The 15,145-nt window shown below is 45.8% G+C and overlaps 1 protein-coding gene across 1 annotated transcript; it reads right to left on the reverse strand.

Annotated features, from left to right (window-relative positions):
• Positions 1–173: 173 nt before the first annotated feature.
• Positions 174–15,145, reverse strand: RTBDN (retbindin). Its single transcript, XM_028717387.2, has 6 exons — positions 14,879–15,145; positions 8,035–8,209; positions 6,426–6,510; positions 6,034–6,162; positions 5,094–5,202; positions 174–1,980 (listed from the first exon to the last, which is right to left on the reverse strand). Exons 2-6 carry the CDS (start codon positions 8,198–8,200, stop codon positions 1,678–1,680), a joined length of 792 nt encoding a protein of 263 aa, XP_028573220.2. The 5' UTR covers positions 8,201–8,209; positions 14,879–15,145; the 3' UTR covers positions 174–1,677.

Consider the following 15,145-nt stretch of genomic DNA (forward strand, 5'->3'; position numbering starts at 1 on the left):
TGAGCCATTAACAGAAAATTTCTGTCTAAGTGGGCTCTCTCCCTTTTCATCCAAGTTCATTTTGCCATTCAGCCTGACGTGTCGAAAGCTAAGAAAGGAACTGTTCTTTGAGGATACCTACTGGGGGTCCCCCCCACACACAGAATCTTTCCACAAATACCGACCCACGCAAGTCGTTTTTGTTGTTTAATTTCTCCACAAGTAATAGGTTTGAAGCAATACATAGTGTGCAATTTGCAACAAAGATGGACAAGGGTGAACAAGCAAGAGCATGACAAGGCAGCTGATAAAGCAGTGCATGTTTGTGACACGAGATCTGTTTTGGACAGAAGGTGGACAATATTATAAAGGAAGTTTGCACATGGTAATACAGGGCTTGATGTGGTGAAATTCAAGGAGTGCTGCATAAGATACGGAGGAGACGAGTAAGAACCAGCTGTTAACCAGAAGGCTGGTGGTTTGAGCCCCCCCAGGGACGGCTGAGGGCTGGATTCCTGCACTGAATTCTAAGATTTTAACTCCAGGGATTTTACTATTCTGTCCACTCACCCACTCAAGATGAGATGCCATTTTCTTTTTTTGCTTCAAAAACTACTTTTCTGCCTAGGACAAACTAGTACATGGCACTGACCAGTTCAGACTGGAGGCTCTGTATATTTTTTTTAATGGATGTTTTAAACTTTTCCATGATACACACATTGAATTATTAAAACGATAACCAATCTAAATCTAGCCACATCAGTGGCACAATCTCTTTCTCCTCCCCCTTCTGTGTTTGGTTGTATACAAATTTAAGCTAACTATGGAGCACTGGCCATTTTAATACTGCAGCAGCAGCTACTGGTTTACAAAGATCTTCAGTTTCCTTGCTACAGAACTGTAACCAGCCTTTTAACTCTCAGATCCTACTTCCTAGGTAGTGATTTTTTCTGCTGCCTGTGTCAAGCGCAAACAGCGAAGGCTATTTCATTTTGCCTCAGTTCTACAGGCAAACATACCTAAAGCCTTATTATTAGTAGCTGGGCTTATAAGTCAGTGCAGAATGATCTCATTAACTTTATTTATTCTTAGTCTATGCAACCTCTCACTCTCTCAGGCCAGAGCCTTTGAAAGACAGACATCGCTCGCTCCCCCATAGTGCTAGAGGAGACTCTGGTTGAGGACCACTGGGGGGGGTGGGGGTGGGAATGGGTGTTTCAGTCCTTGGAAGGGAAGGCAGGGTGTTGAGAGTGAAGAAACCATTGACTGCTCTCCAACCCTGCTGTTCTAGATGGTTGTGGGTTCAAGCCCCACATTGGGCAAATGATTCCTGCATCGCAGGGGGTTGGACTAGATGACCTTTGTGGTCCCTTCCAAAACTACAATTTTATTATTTTATGTACAAGACGTGTGTAGGGGAAACAGCGGCCATAAGCAGGCATACCGGGGGTAGAAGGTGGTGCTCTGGTGGGGTAAACTCTGCTTCTAGGGCATGGGGAATCAGAGTGCTCGGCTAAATAGCCACACCTGCTTCCTCTGCCACGGCCACACCCACGTTGCACAGAGCTATACAAGATGGCAAGAAGCTGGTGACATGGGACATGAAGGATTTGCATAGATCACAAGCGATCCCCCCCCAAGCCTCAGAAAATCACAGGGGAGGGGGTTATTTTCCCCTGGGAGGCTGGCTGTCTCCAATCAGAACCCGCTCCCACTACCCTCCACGTCTTCCATGAAGACTGAGCGCTTCTGCATGTTTCTCCGCAGGCGACGGAGCAGGGGGTTGCCTGGGCAGGGCCCTCCAGGGCTGGCGCGGCCTCTTTCAATGCCTTCCTTGGTGGTGTCTGGCTCCTCGATGCTGTCGCTGTCTTCAAGACGCAAATAAGAGGCAGAGAGGGCTGAGTCGGAGGCGGTCAGCGTCAGGCACTCGCAAGGATCAGTGCTGGCTACGAAGGAATCATCCCAGATGGTTTCACAGAGCTCTTTGCCATCCTTGTACATCTGAGGGGAAGAGAGAGGTGGGGAGCTGTGAATGTGAAGCGCTCTTGCTCTGCACAGCCTCAGTGCTGAAATTAAGGCTTGAACAACACTCCATCATCATCATCATAGTAATAATTTATTATTTATACCCCGCCCATCTGGCTGGGTGTCCCCAGCCACTCTGGGCAGCTCCCAACAGAACACCAATAACAATAATAAAAAAACAACATCAAACATTAAAAACTTCCCTAAACAGGGCTGCCTTCAGATGTCTTCTAAAAGTCATATCGTTGTTTACTGTACAGTGGTACCTCGGGTTATGAACTTAATTCATTCCGGAGGTCCATTCTTAACCCGAAACCATTCTTAACCTGAGGTGCACTTTCGCTAATGGGGCCTCCCGCTGCCGCCATACCGCTGGCACGCAATTTCCGTTCTCATCCTGGGGCAAAGTTCACAACCCGAGGTAACTACTTCCGGGTTAGCGGAGTTTGAAACCCAAAGCATTTGTAACCTGAGGTACCACTGTATTTCCTTGACATCTGAAGGGAGGGTGTTTCACAGGGTGGGCGCCACTACCAAGAAGGCCCTTTGTCTGGTTCACTGTAGCTTCACTTCTCGCAGTGAGGGAACCACCATAAAGCCCTTGGAGCTGGACGCTCCTTCAGGTATACTGGGTCGAGGCAGAGGGATGTTGAGAGACTTTCAGCAGGGATGGCTGTGTCTTTATGAGCAGAAGGGTAGAGTACCATCCAAACAAACCAATCTGGGGTGAGGGCAGGGGCAGATCTACTAGGAAACCAATGAAGCTTAAGGACCCTTCATCCCGGAGGGACCCCAGAAGCAACTTCAGTCCACACTGCTTAAACATTTTGGCTCTAGTAGACCCAATTTGAGTCACATGACTCAAATTGATTAGTTTTTTGTCGCCTATATTTCAACCATCCCACAAAGACATTGTAAAGGTGTGGCGATCTGTTGTGGAAGAACCCCATTGAAAAACAGAATACTGGTTACCCAGACCTCATTGCCGGTTGTAAAGGGGGGGCGACAGTGGCCCCCCAAATGTAGGTCCGCCACTGGGCAAGGGGGTGGGTGGGAAGAGAAGAAGGAGCAGCACAATATGAAAGACAAAAGCATTACCTTGTTTTGCTTTAGTTTTCCAAACTAATCTGTCACTCAGCAGACTCAAGATACCCAAAGTAGGTGAGAGACTGTTGTTGGAACTTCCAGCGCCCATGAACCCTGACCATTGGCCATGCTGGCTAGGGCTGGAGGAAGCCGAAGACAGACAACATTTTGAGGGGCTTGCAGCAGAGTGAGTTTCTTGATGACTTGAGCTGTGTCACCAGCACAGTCCCTCCCGCATGGGGTGAGAGGGGCTTGCTTCATAGAATCCCGGCTGCCTGTTAGCTCCTGCCTCTCCCAAAAGACCAACACAATTGCTACCACATGGCAGAAAGGCAGACTAACTGGGCCTGCTGCTTGCTTATGCCATTTGAGGCTTGATTTCTAAACAAGAACTTTGTCAGGATATCATGCTCAAGGCCTTGTACACCATTCCCCCTATCCTTTGATGCTTTGAGATAATGGTTGATATTCTTCTGTGGGGATACAATTGCGTTCTGTGCATGATTAGATGCACTATTTTGCTTTCTAAAATACTGTAAAAAAACTCAGTTTGGGGAGAGAGTGGGTCACAAATGACAGCTCCACCAATTCAAAAGGGCAGCAGCCACCACACATTACTAGCAATCCTGTCTGTCATCCTTGTTGGGCAAACACTGCAGGGGAAGAAGGGGCGAGCTGTATGGTGCTGACGTTATTACACTGTCAGTCATATACTGCCCATTTCTTCTGACAGGCATCCTGCCAAGCTGTTGCTCTCTGCCTGCCTGCCTGTCACTGGACACAAACTCTGCTAGCTGCCCGAAGGTTCAACTGACTGTTTCAGTGCAAGACGACCAGCAGTCAGCAGAAATTAGCTTCACCTCCAGTGGAAAGGCTGAAACATGTCATGTAGAGTTAGAATATGAGGGGTTTCAATTTCTGCCGACCTTCGGGGTAGTATAGCACCTGCCTTTTGAACTGCAGCTGGGATTTTGTGTGTGTGTGTGTGCGCGTGTGTGTGTGTGTGTGGTTTTTTTAAAGCAAGACACAGAAGAGGCTTCATTGACTAAGATCGCCCCTTGGGTACCCTGTACATCCAAGGAAAACCTTGGAGATGTTTCAGTTTTGTTAAACCTTGGAGATGTTGGAGCATTTACTATCGGATTGACCTTAAGACGTTTGAAGTCTCTGGCCTCTTGCTAACATTGAGAGTACAAACAGTTCCCTCCTCCAACAATTAGGCTTTTAGTCCTCATGATGAGAGATAAAGTTGGGTATTTGGGAAGCAGTGTGCTCTCTTGATGTCTGTCACCTGGTTTTAAGAGATGGGAGGAAACCCCTTGCCTGTTCGCTAAGCTTGTGGGAAACAATTCCTCGTTGTGTAACTGGCAATACAGAGGTAGCCACAAAGAAATGTTAAAACCACTGATCTCTTCAGGCATTTTCTTTGTCTTTGACTTGCAGTTTCTGACAGAGAATGCTGGTGGCACAACAGTTTTAAAAAATGCCAAAGAGCATATCATTATGTCAGCATTTTTACTCATGGCTCCTACAATAGTTCTGAAAATGTCCCAGCCTAACATCAATTCAGATTACCATTCCTCTGTGGAACAGTGCTCCTTGAAAGGATGAACCATGAGTGAGTAGTCACATAAGCTAGGTCTATTTGTTTTAAGAGAAGAATACAAACTCCAACAACTTCTACCTAAAGTTGGAGGCACATTCACTTTTAAGCTTTTCCCCCTTGAAGAGTGGGAACCTTATTCTAAAAAGGCATCACAAGTTGAGATAAAGACCTTAAGTTGTTGACAAAGCCCTTTCACATAATTTATGTGATTTCAGGAATACTGAAAGACTTGGCTTGGTTTGTGCTGAAGCTGAGGCCTCCTGGGAATGGTGTAATTCCTCTTTCTCCTCCAACAATTGCTTTTCCCAAACATGACTCAGTACAGGCATCTCTTCATGACTCATGTGATTTCTGGGGCTGAGGGCTGCATCCATCTTGGGGCTTTTAGTGTCCTCACCTGGCCATACGACAAGCAGTCCTGGCTGCAGTTGTTTCCCTCAGGGCCCCAATGCCAGTCAGTCAGCCAGTTGCGAGCACACGTCAGGTCTTCCTTGCAAGCGTCATACCTGAGGTGACAAGAAGGTGTGGCAATAAGGAAAGCAGTTGAACTTTAATTGTTATTATATCAGACCATTTTTATTATATCAGACCAGACCTTTTATTTTTGTTATATCAGACCTCCAAGGAGCTCAAGTTGGTGCACAAGGTCCACACACCATTTTGATCCTTATGACAGACAACCCTGTGATGTAAATTAGGCTGAATAACAATCCCCAGTTCAAGGTCACTCTGTTAGTTTTATGACTAAGTTTAATGGAGATATGAACCCAAGTTTCTCTATCTTTTTCAGCCCCAAAGGAGGGTCAGTACTCACTAAGCACTTCCTCCTTTACCCCACCTTTACCCAATTCAACATTTTTTGCCAATAGAATTGCATACATTTATTTCCACCAGTCCACTGCCTGAGGCCCCAAAAACGGAAGTATGTTTGTGTTGGGTGGAGATGCCCTTTAAAAAGCTTATGGGTTTCCCTCAGTATCCAGGTTAGCTCCTGCACTTGACTCTGCTTCCCCACATCCAGCTGATTTATTCCAAAATTGAGCTGGGTGTGCCGAAAGCGAGATACAAGTGTCATAGATACAGTGTCCCCGAGCTTGTTGAATTTCTGTGGGGAAAATGACTTATAAAGGGCCTTTTAAGTGTAAAACAACAACCCAGTATGCCTTTCACTGCTTCTCTGTCTTAAAATGGCAGGGCATTTCATTTAAACAGGACACCAGCAATGTGATGACATTCTCCTCTTCTGCTATCTCCAGGAGACGATGCTCTTTCCCTATTTCTTCATCCCCCCACAGGGTCCCCTCCCTCCCCAGTCGGGACAAGGAGACTTCACTCACCATTGGTCACAGAAACTCTGGCAGAGGGGCACAGCCAGCACAGCTGTGGGGCGCTGAGGATGAGGCCACTGGGCAGCGATGGGGGAGCAACGGTAAAAACATTCCAGCTGCTGTAGATAGCCCTCACATCTGCATAGGAGAAAGAAGCACCGGGGCATAAAGATGGCAGAGCAGGCCTAAAATGGCAAGCAAAGGGCTACCCACGGGGGCGGGATTAATAAAAAAATGTGAAGAAAGGTCGTGCCAAGGAGCAGATCTTCCCCATCCCAGTTGTCTGGTAACTTCCAAGACTAGTTTTAGAAGGAACTCCCACCTATTGGTAGGCCCAGCTTGTAGGAAAGGAAACACACACACACACAACTGGAGTAGGCGTGGCTGCCTCTCTGTCTGACCTGCTGCTAAGGCTCCCACAGCGGTTCCAGTAGATGTCATTGGCTTTGGAAAGGTCCTGGGTGACCTCCGGTGAGCAACAGGCATCTGTGGGGAAAGAAAACTTCTGTCAGCAGCCCCTTTCCTTTGTGCTGAGATGAACCAGTTGTTATTCCGGCAAACCTGCATGTTACAGTCTGATTGCAACAGCTGCAGGTATTGCCTAACAAGCTGGATGTATGCATATTGCCACCAGTCACCAGTGACGAGCCAATGCATACATAAATTCCCTAGCAGGTATTCTGGGCATGATAAGAACCCTATACTCCTATACCCAGGTCCCATTCCCCACCCGCTCCCTACACTCTCGGTGGCCTCTGTGTACAACCCTCCAAAGTTTCCACCAGGCACCAGGGGTTGCCTCTGCTGAGTTCCTTTGCACCCTGTGCAAAGCAGTGCATGCTACTCACACACGTTAAATTTTGATCAGCCAGGGCTATGAGATCATTGCAGCCTCAAAATGAAATACAGTGCATATTATTCTCACTAGCCTTCCTCTTTTCTTGAAAAACAACCGAGGCTGAAAATGTACAAGAAAGATCTGTTAACTTTTAAAAAGTGAATCTGTTTGTCTGGAGCGTTGCCCTCCTGAGATACGGTCCTGAACCAAGAGAAAGTCCAGTTCCTGGAGACTGCAGTGAAAGATTTGAGGAACATGAAGTTGAAGGGCCATCATATGGCTCTTTTGTTCAGCAGAATCAAGTTCTGCCCGGTAGCAGTATTCCCAAGATTTCTGAGGTAAAAAATTGATGGTCCATATCAAATGTGTTTGCATCAACATTTTTGTTATATAGTAAAATAATCATACAACATTGATTTCCTTAAACATAGTTAGCTGGGGCCTGCTATTTCAGCTTTCTTCATGTATTTTTGTGATTGATCGATAGCACTATATTATGCAAAATATGACCTTATTAGTACAAGACAAAATATCAAGCTGGTAAATTCCTATACTAAATTAAAGCAAGGCCACCCTTTATAGGACAATATAAAGGTTAACTCAATTTCCCTTGTCTGAGATTGTGTGTTTTTTAAAAGAAAAATAAAACAATCCCATGTGGAATAAAATGCCACTGAATCAATGGGTCAAACTCTCCCATTACATGTTTAGATGCAGCTATTAGTATAGGGCTAGGGGCAAGGCTAACTAGACCACTCATTCACTGTTAGAGGAAGTGGTGACACTGTGTCAGGTGTGGGGAAGCCCAGGCCCTCTAGATGCTGCTGGACTTCATCTCCCACCTTCCCTGACCATTGGCCAGGCTGGCAGAGGCTGATGGGAGCTGGAGGAGGGCTACAGGTTAGCGCCCAGAATATAAGGTAGAGATAAGTATCACCAGCTTCTAGACAACTCTTCTATGCCAACTCTTGTTAAAGGTACAGGTCTACTTTGCATCCAATCATCTCATTTATTTCATCAACCATAAGGAGGTTTGCTCATCTCTCCTCAAACCTGTGGGGAAATGCTGAGAGGAACCTTGGCTTCAGAGCTCCACTTCCTGCTTGCCCAAAGCTCTTCAAGCCTTGTAGCTTCTCCCTACTGCTGCCTTCGTGCCCTTAACCAATACTCACTTTCTGCATAGATCTGGCAAATGCCAAGCTGTCCTTCTGGGCTTGGGCTGGCTTTGTGTTTCCCTCCAGGCAAGCAGCGATCCTCCATGCCTGTAGCACTGGTCCATGACACGACCAGTGCCCAAGCTATACCCATTATCCAGACAGTGCCACCACCGCTGCTCATTGTGACTACCTGAAAAAAGAGGAAAGGAAAGGATTACTAAATCAGTTTGGATAGCATAGCATAGCTTCACTGCTGCCTTGAAGCATGCCAGCTAGATTACACAAAATAGACTCCCACCTAGTCTTAGCTCCCCAGTGTGTTCCTATGCACAGCATGCTTTCATCTCTGTTCCACTCCAACAACGTCCTTATTTCCCCCCCTGTCTGCTTTGATAATCCACTGTAGAGTTGGACCCTTCCCTTGGTTCATTGTTTGACTCCAGAGTGAGGGGAAAATGTCCAGCAGCTGCTATCTCCCCATCACCACAGGTAATTCAAGGCAAGCCAGCTGCAGGCAACTCTTCCAACACCTCGATTTAGGGCCAACTCTAGCCTGGGAAACACAAGCAGCTCCTACGATGATGATGATGATTATTATTATTATTATTTGTGTGTGTGTGTGTGTGTGTGTGTGTGTGTGCGCGCGCACACACACGCACGCACGCACGCACGGACATGCACAAAAAACCAAGCCCTCTTGACTCATTTTCAGCAGAAAAGCGCTAGGAGGCCCCAACCTGAATCAGAGAGCACATTCCAGATCAGGACTCCACAGTTGCTTTTTTCTTCAGAATGAGAGTGGTCAACCCTAGCTTTTCACACGACATCTCTTGAACTTTGGCTATTCCACCTCCTGCAGAATGCACTGGACCTTTCCATTCCCATGGAGGATTCTGTGCAGCTCAGAAGCTTGAATGCTCCAACACCAGCAAGAATAAAAATGTCATTAGCAGCTCAGCAGAGAGAGATAGAGAGGGAAGGCTGGAAAGAACTAGGGTAACTCAATAAGCTTGGCACTAATTGTGAGCATCAGTGAGGCCTGGCTACCCTACATCACCACTGTGGAACCAGCCTGGCTGGCTGCCTGGAACTGGTACAGTAATCTAGACAAAGGGTAGGTGGGTAGATAAGTTATATAGAAGCTTATAGAAGCTAGGTCAGATTGCTTTATAGGCTAGTCCAGCCTTACTCCATCTGGTGTGCTCCAGTTGATGTTGGACGACAATCCCTGTCATCCCTGTCCATTGACCATGCTGGCTGGGGATTATGGGAGTTGGAGTCCAAAAAAAATCTGGAGGTTACCAGGTTGGGGGAAGGCTGTATTACAGACTAAGAAAAAGTGACGGGATTGAAAGGAAGATGCTTTAATGGTTGGTAGAATGAGCACATCAGTCCTGGCTCCTAGCTTCCTGCATAGTCTGGGGTGGGTAGGTGTGTATTTAGTAAGCTGGCCAGAGTTGCTGGGGCAACCCAACCAGGTGGACAGGGTATAAATAAAAAGTTGTTGTTGTCCTTCAGATTTGGCTTAAAAAACAAACCTTCCAGACCCCTCCCTCAAATCTCTCTCGTGCTTCCTACAGTCCCAGCATTGCAGCCACTAAGAGGGGGGTTTAATCCCCTCTAAACAATATGAATGGAGGGCCTTATTTTTTATTGTAAATTGTGGGTGCAAAGAATCCTGGCAGTGCAAGGGAAGATACTGGATTTCTATTAGAGAAGGAAACGCTGGAGAGTGGAATACATTCGATCCAGGCACACAGCTGCCTTCACTGCTGTGCCTTTGAGCAAAATGTACCAGAGGGCAAAATCTCACCATAGAAAGTACTTTCAGGGCAAGGTGACACCCCTCCTTTTCCTTTGCTGTGTCTAATTTCAGTGATGCGGCCTCATTTGCAACAATATGAAGCAAGATGCAGGACTAAATCATCTGGTCCCTTGAGGAGGGAGTCACCTTGGGTCCTGGGAGGCAGGTAGCCAAGTGAAATTTGACAGCAGACCTTCCTCTCAAAATCAATTTGGGACCAATCAATGGAGCTATGCTCCTTAATGCCTCTAGTCTGGGCCAGGTAAAGTCCTCCCTCATGCATTCTGGTTTCTGAGGGGTGGGGAAATCCCATTTATATAGAAGGGTAAAGAGAAAAGGCCTAGTCTTTATGTAACATGGTCTCTAGGACTAAAGTCACTTTATTCTCTCAGGCTTGTAAGCCGAATCCAATATCAAATCTTAGTTATCACCCAATATTCTTCAAACTCATATGATTTTGCTTTGCTCTGCAGTTTTACTTAACCTTTTTTGTTTTTAAAATGTTTATATTTAGTTAGCTGGTTAGTTTCAAAAACTCACAGTAATGCAAAACATGCAAAGGTCATATTCCCAGAAAAAAAACTAGTCAAAACAGTGTTGTATTAAACTCTGCACATATTCCTTCAAGCCCCTCCGGATTACCCTCCGGATAATGTTGGACTACAACTCCCATCATCCCTGACTGTTGGCCATGCTGGCTGGAACTGATAGGAATTAGAGTCCAACATTATCTAGAGGGTAACACATACCCCGTCCCTGCCCTAAAAACCCCCACAAAGTGCCAATCAAGCAGAATTTAAAATCTTGTTCACCTGGAAAGGTTCAGCTGTAGTTCTAATAAGAAAACATTTCACTCAGATTTCAGCCGGAACTCATTGGAACCGAGTTAATGTTATTTTGCGGTGGCAAAATAAAAGAAGCTACGTATACTCCTTAGTGCCACACTACAAAGGCTAATTAGTGTTAATGAAGCATTTCGGATCAGCTGGAAGCAGATCCAACTCAGGGTTCCACACAGCACTCATAATCAAGCGCCATATCACCCCTCATCCTGCAATGCCCATTCCCATAACAAAGGCAAAAGTGGGCAGCGTGTTACTGCACCAACCACTGGAAAAATCAAGCAAAAATTGAACAAGAAAGTGTGAACATTTTCTCAATAATGTGTCTTAAGTTTTATTAGTGCACTGGCACTTTAGCACAAAAAAAGACGCTTTTTAAAAAATGAAGAAAAAGTCAAATGCAAGTTGTGGAAAAGGAATGGGAGGAAGAAATTGTATTGCAAAATATGAAACGGTGGCAGATTAATATCTCTGTTTAAGCAAAAAACACCACTGATAAGCTGTTTGGCAGGGATGGGAGAGGAGTGTGGGAGGAGGGCAAATCGCATTATCTGTTCTCTTTCCCAAGCAGATAACTGTGGAATGTTAACTTTTGCAAAAGTGCTCTGTGGGGGGCAAGACTAGTAATGGTGGTGGTTCTGCTGGGTATGTAAGACAAGTAACGTAGGAAGGTTTCACCAGCAGTCTCATCGCTGACTACAGCTTCCACAAGGTTCATCCATAATATCTTGCACAGCAATATCTTGCAAGTTCACATTTGAAAGTCCGGAGCTGAAATTGCATTGGAATTTGTTATGAGTGGGGTGCACGGGGGGGGGGGGGCAATAACACAAAGAAGATGGGAGAAGGCCTGGAACACAACAGTCTGGCAGCAACGTCATCTGGATTCTGTGTAATAACTATGAAAATACATGATGTCAATTTCAGAGAAAATGCTTTAGTATGGAACCACCTCAGATGAACTTGGTAGCTTCAAAGAGAGCTTTGCTCATTCCTTGCAGATTGTATTTATAGTGCCCATTCATCTCCCTGCTCAGAGCCTGCCCGATGAGCCTCGCTCCGTAAAATATAAATTAACAACACCTATAATGTGCAATATTTATTTTGTTTAGCAGGTCATCGATTTGAAGGTACTTATTTCAGGTCTATGTCAACATTGTGTCCATTGGCTCAAAGTCTCTGCCTTTCTCAAGCTCCATTCTAGAAACCCCAGCCCAATTTTGCGTTAGACTCCTGAACACTTAGTGAATCCTTCAACATAAAGGTCTCACCCGGTGTTAATTGACTGACGTTGAACGATGCCTTTCAGATGGCCTCACTCTGTTTTATCCTTGTGATTCTCTGGCTAGCTGCCTGGAAAATACTGGTGGCCTCAATCCCAGCAGATTAGGGACAAGCCCAAAAGAAAGTGGCTTCCTGTCCTTCCCTCCCTGCCATAATTAGTTCTAGTCTGTAGAGCAGAAGAATGCAACTGCTATGTATAAAATCACCCAGTACACACATCTCAAGAATAATAGCATGAGACTCTTAGTTGGTGGTGCTGATTACGCCAGAGTTGCAGGTTCGATCCCCATATGGGACAGTTGCTTATTCCTGCATTGCAGAAGGTTGGTCTAGACAGGGCCGAATTTAGGTTTGATGAGGCCCTAAGCTACTGAAGGTAACGGGGCCCTTTATATGTCCAGCTGTCCTTTATCAACAATAAATAGTTGCTGCTTTTTGTGTTGAATACATGCTATATGGAAATTTATCGACCTAATAGGTATCTAAAGCCATTTGCACATAACAAAATATGTATTTTATCAAAGTAATTGTTGAATTTATCTTATATTTTGGAAATGTACATCCAGTTTTTTTCCTTTAAATCCCCCCCCCCCCAAGAGAGTGGGGTTCCAAGCTATAGCTTGTTTAGCTTATATGTAAATCTGGCACTAGGTCGAGATGATCCTCAGGGTCCCTTCCAACTCTCCAATCCTATGAGCCTAAAATTCTTCTCTTTATGGAGTGTCCTGGGAACAAATTACCAATAGCCTTTTACAAAACAAAACAAAATTAACTGGACCTCAGTGAGTTCTATCCACAGCTTTGGAAAGTAGCAGACAGGGCTTAACTTCAGCTGAGACTCAACTCCAGAACCCATTTTTAGTATCAGAATACAGCCCTGGCTTTCCTGCATATTGGGTAACCAGAACAATTCCATAAATATTTAGGATTATGGAGCAGGCTTTCAGACATGACTCTCAACTGCCTTCATCCCAGCATAAAACCCAGTATTTTTTTAAGGGTATGATGTTTTATTCTCACTCAAGACAGCTTCACATGTGTATACTCAGTAAAACTATACAAAATGTGACTGCAGTACATACCCTTTCAAATTGTATGTATCAATGCATCAGGAAACCACAGTTCTGTTCTTGTATATGTACTGGTAAATATTCGTGTGTGGTACATAGAAAATAACTCAAAGGGACATACTTCTGTGGAGACAAATAATGGCTTGCCCTGTGAGTGAACCAACTGTTTGTAAGAATATGTGAATATGCAGAATGAATTCAGAACTCAATGCTACTTGAAAAAGCTTGCACACTACTGACATGATCAGAAGTTGATCCAATAAAATGAAATTGTGCTGATTCTAACAGAAAGCAAGATGTCCCACAAAGAAAATTCCACAATCCATATTAGGGCAATGCCTTTATTAGGTCAACCAAGGTGTGGCAGAATAGTATGCAAACTCTTGAATTCTCCAGAACTCCTAATCAGGCTTGATGATAAATACAGAAGGGAGTGAAAAATGACTAGTGGAGAAGAAGCCATGGATTTGCATCTAGCTTAAGACACTTCACCAACAGCCATTTCTTCTCCCTCTTCCCCTCATTTGCTTTGCTTACCATCTTCTAGCCCGATGAGAAATTCTGCAGAACTTGAAAGTTTGCACACTATTTTCTGGCATTTTGGTTGGCTAAATAAAGGTACTGCCCAAATATGTATTGCAGAATTCTCCTTGTTACTCTTATTCTTTGCAACTAAAAACAGGGAGACACCTGTCCATCTGTATCTTGTGATTATGCAGTTCGACGAAATGGTTCAAATACTGAGCACATTCCAAGAGTCTGTCTTCAGGTGGCTAGGTATCAGAGTGACAGCAGGCACCCAGTGTGTTGAAGGAGGGGCCAGGTCACCAAAGAGTTCATTTTTATGTATGCCCCAACCCCTCCAGAACCTCTCTTCTCAATTCACATAACTGCAGAAGCATCCTCTTGTATCCAACCCTAGTATATTTCCACAAGAGCAATAAAGGAGAGTTTTGAGGGTTAAAGCTAATACAAAGCTAGACTTAAAAAGGTGCAGACCTCAATTTACAATAGCAAGGTGATTCTTTTCAATTAATTGGTTGCTCAAGAGGTGTCTACTCAGTTAAGCTAATCAATTCACTAAAAGCTGCAAATACCCCAACTTTAGTAGTACTCTATATGCCAAATGATGGAACTACTGCACAACAGCATTCACACGTTGCAAATACTAGCGAATCTCTTTCTGTGTGTCTTTTCCTATTGAAGGACTATTACACCCATGAGCACCCCTCCTAACCTTGGCTACAATTGCCATAAAGGAAAACCGTGGACTCTGGGACGCCGTTCTTTCCCCCAGTCCCGCTACCCAAAATGCGAACAAGTTGAACCGGAGCTCAGTAGAGTTAAAAACAAGACGCCTGGTACGCAACGACGAAAACCAAAAACAAGAGCTTCTCGTTTTCTGTTCCCTGAAATCCCTCACGTCTCCTGAGGCTAACGGAGGAAATATCCCGTCCTTCTACTCCGGAATAATGACCGCGGAAGAAGATGCACCCGTTTCCATCCTCACAACCCCCAAACACCAATTAACCCTCTCCCCTCCGCCGCGTTGCAATCACAAACAGTATTAAAGGCGCGGTAGTGAAATCAATTTAATTCACCCGGATTGCAAGGGGAGTATAAGGCAGAAGCGCGTCGGGAGGTTCCTTACTCCGAGATAGAAGCGATTCTTTCTTGCCCCGAGGGTGTCCCGAGGCGTCCACCCACGATCGCCTTGTTTTGTCTGCAAGAAGACGCGTGGCCGGGGCCACTGCCTCTGACCCGCTTTTCACCCCGCGCCTCCGAGCATCCCGCCTGCAGACAGGCTGCAGCCGCAGCAACATTGCTGTGCACGGCCGGGGCTTGGGGAAGACGCCTACCTGCAAGCGGCGAGGCTGCAGACGGCAGAGGCGTTGCAGGACGAGGGCTCTCCGGATCGGCTAGTCTGGCGGCTTCAGGCAAGCGTGCCCCGATCCCGGATCGGGAGGACTCTGGGGCGAGCTGGCGGCGCAGTCCCTGTCTTCACCACGCGCTGCTCCGGAGGAATGGAGCTGAGGAGTCGCTGCCTCCTCTTGCCGCTGCAGCAAATAACGCGGGTCCTCTCGCTCGCTCTCTTCCCCCACCCCTCCCCAAGGTGCGCAGGACGC

The sequence above is a fragment of the Podarcis muralis genome, chromosome 2 (genome assembly GCF_964188315.1).
Source record: "Podarcis muralis chromosome 2, rPodMur119.hap1.1, whole genome shotgun sequence".
NCBI lineage: Eukaryota > Metazoa > Chordata > Lepidosauria > Squamata > Lacertidae > Podarcis > Podarcis muralis.

Excerpts from the sequence above, each read along its gene's own strand:
- RTBDN (XM_028717387.2), bottom strand. The coding sequence starts at position 8,200 with ATGAGCAGCGGTGGTGGCACTGTCTGGATAATGGGTATAGCTTGGGCA. Across the intron at positions 6,163-6,425 it reads TGTGGGAGCCTTAGCAGCAG|ATGTGAGGGCTATCTACAGC; the intron begins GTCAGACAGAGA and ends TCTCCTATGCAG. Across the intron at positions 1,981-5,093 it reads ACTGCTTGTCGTATGGCCAG|ATGTACAAGGATGGCAAAGA; the intron begins GTGAGGACACTA and ends TCTTCCCCTCAG.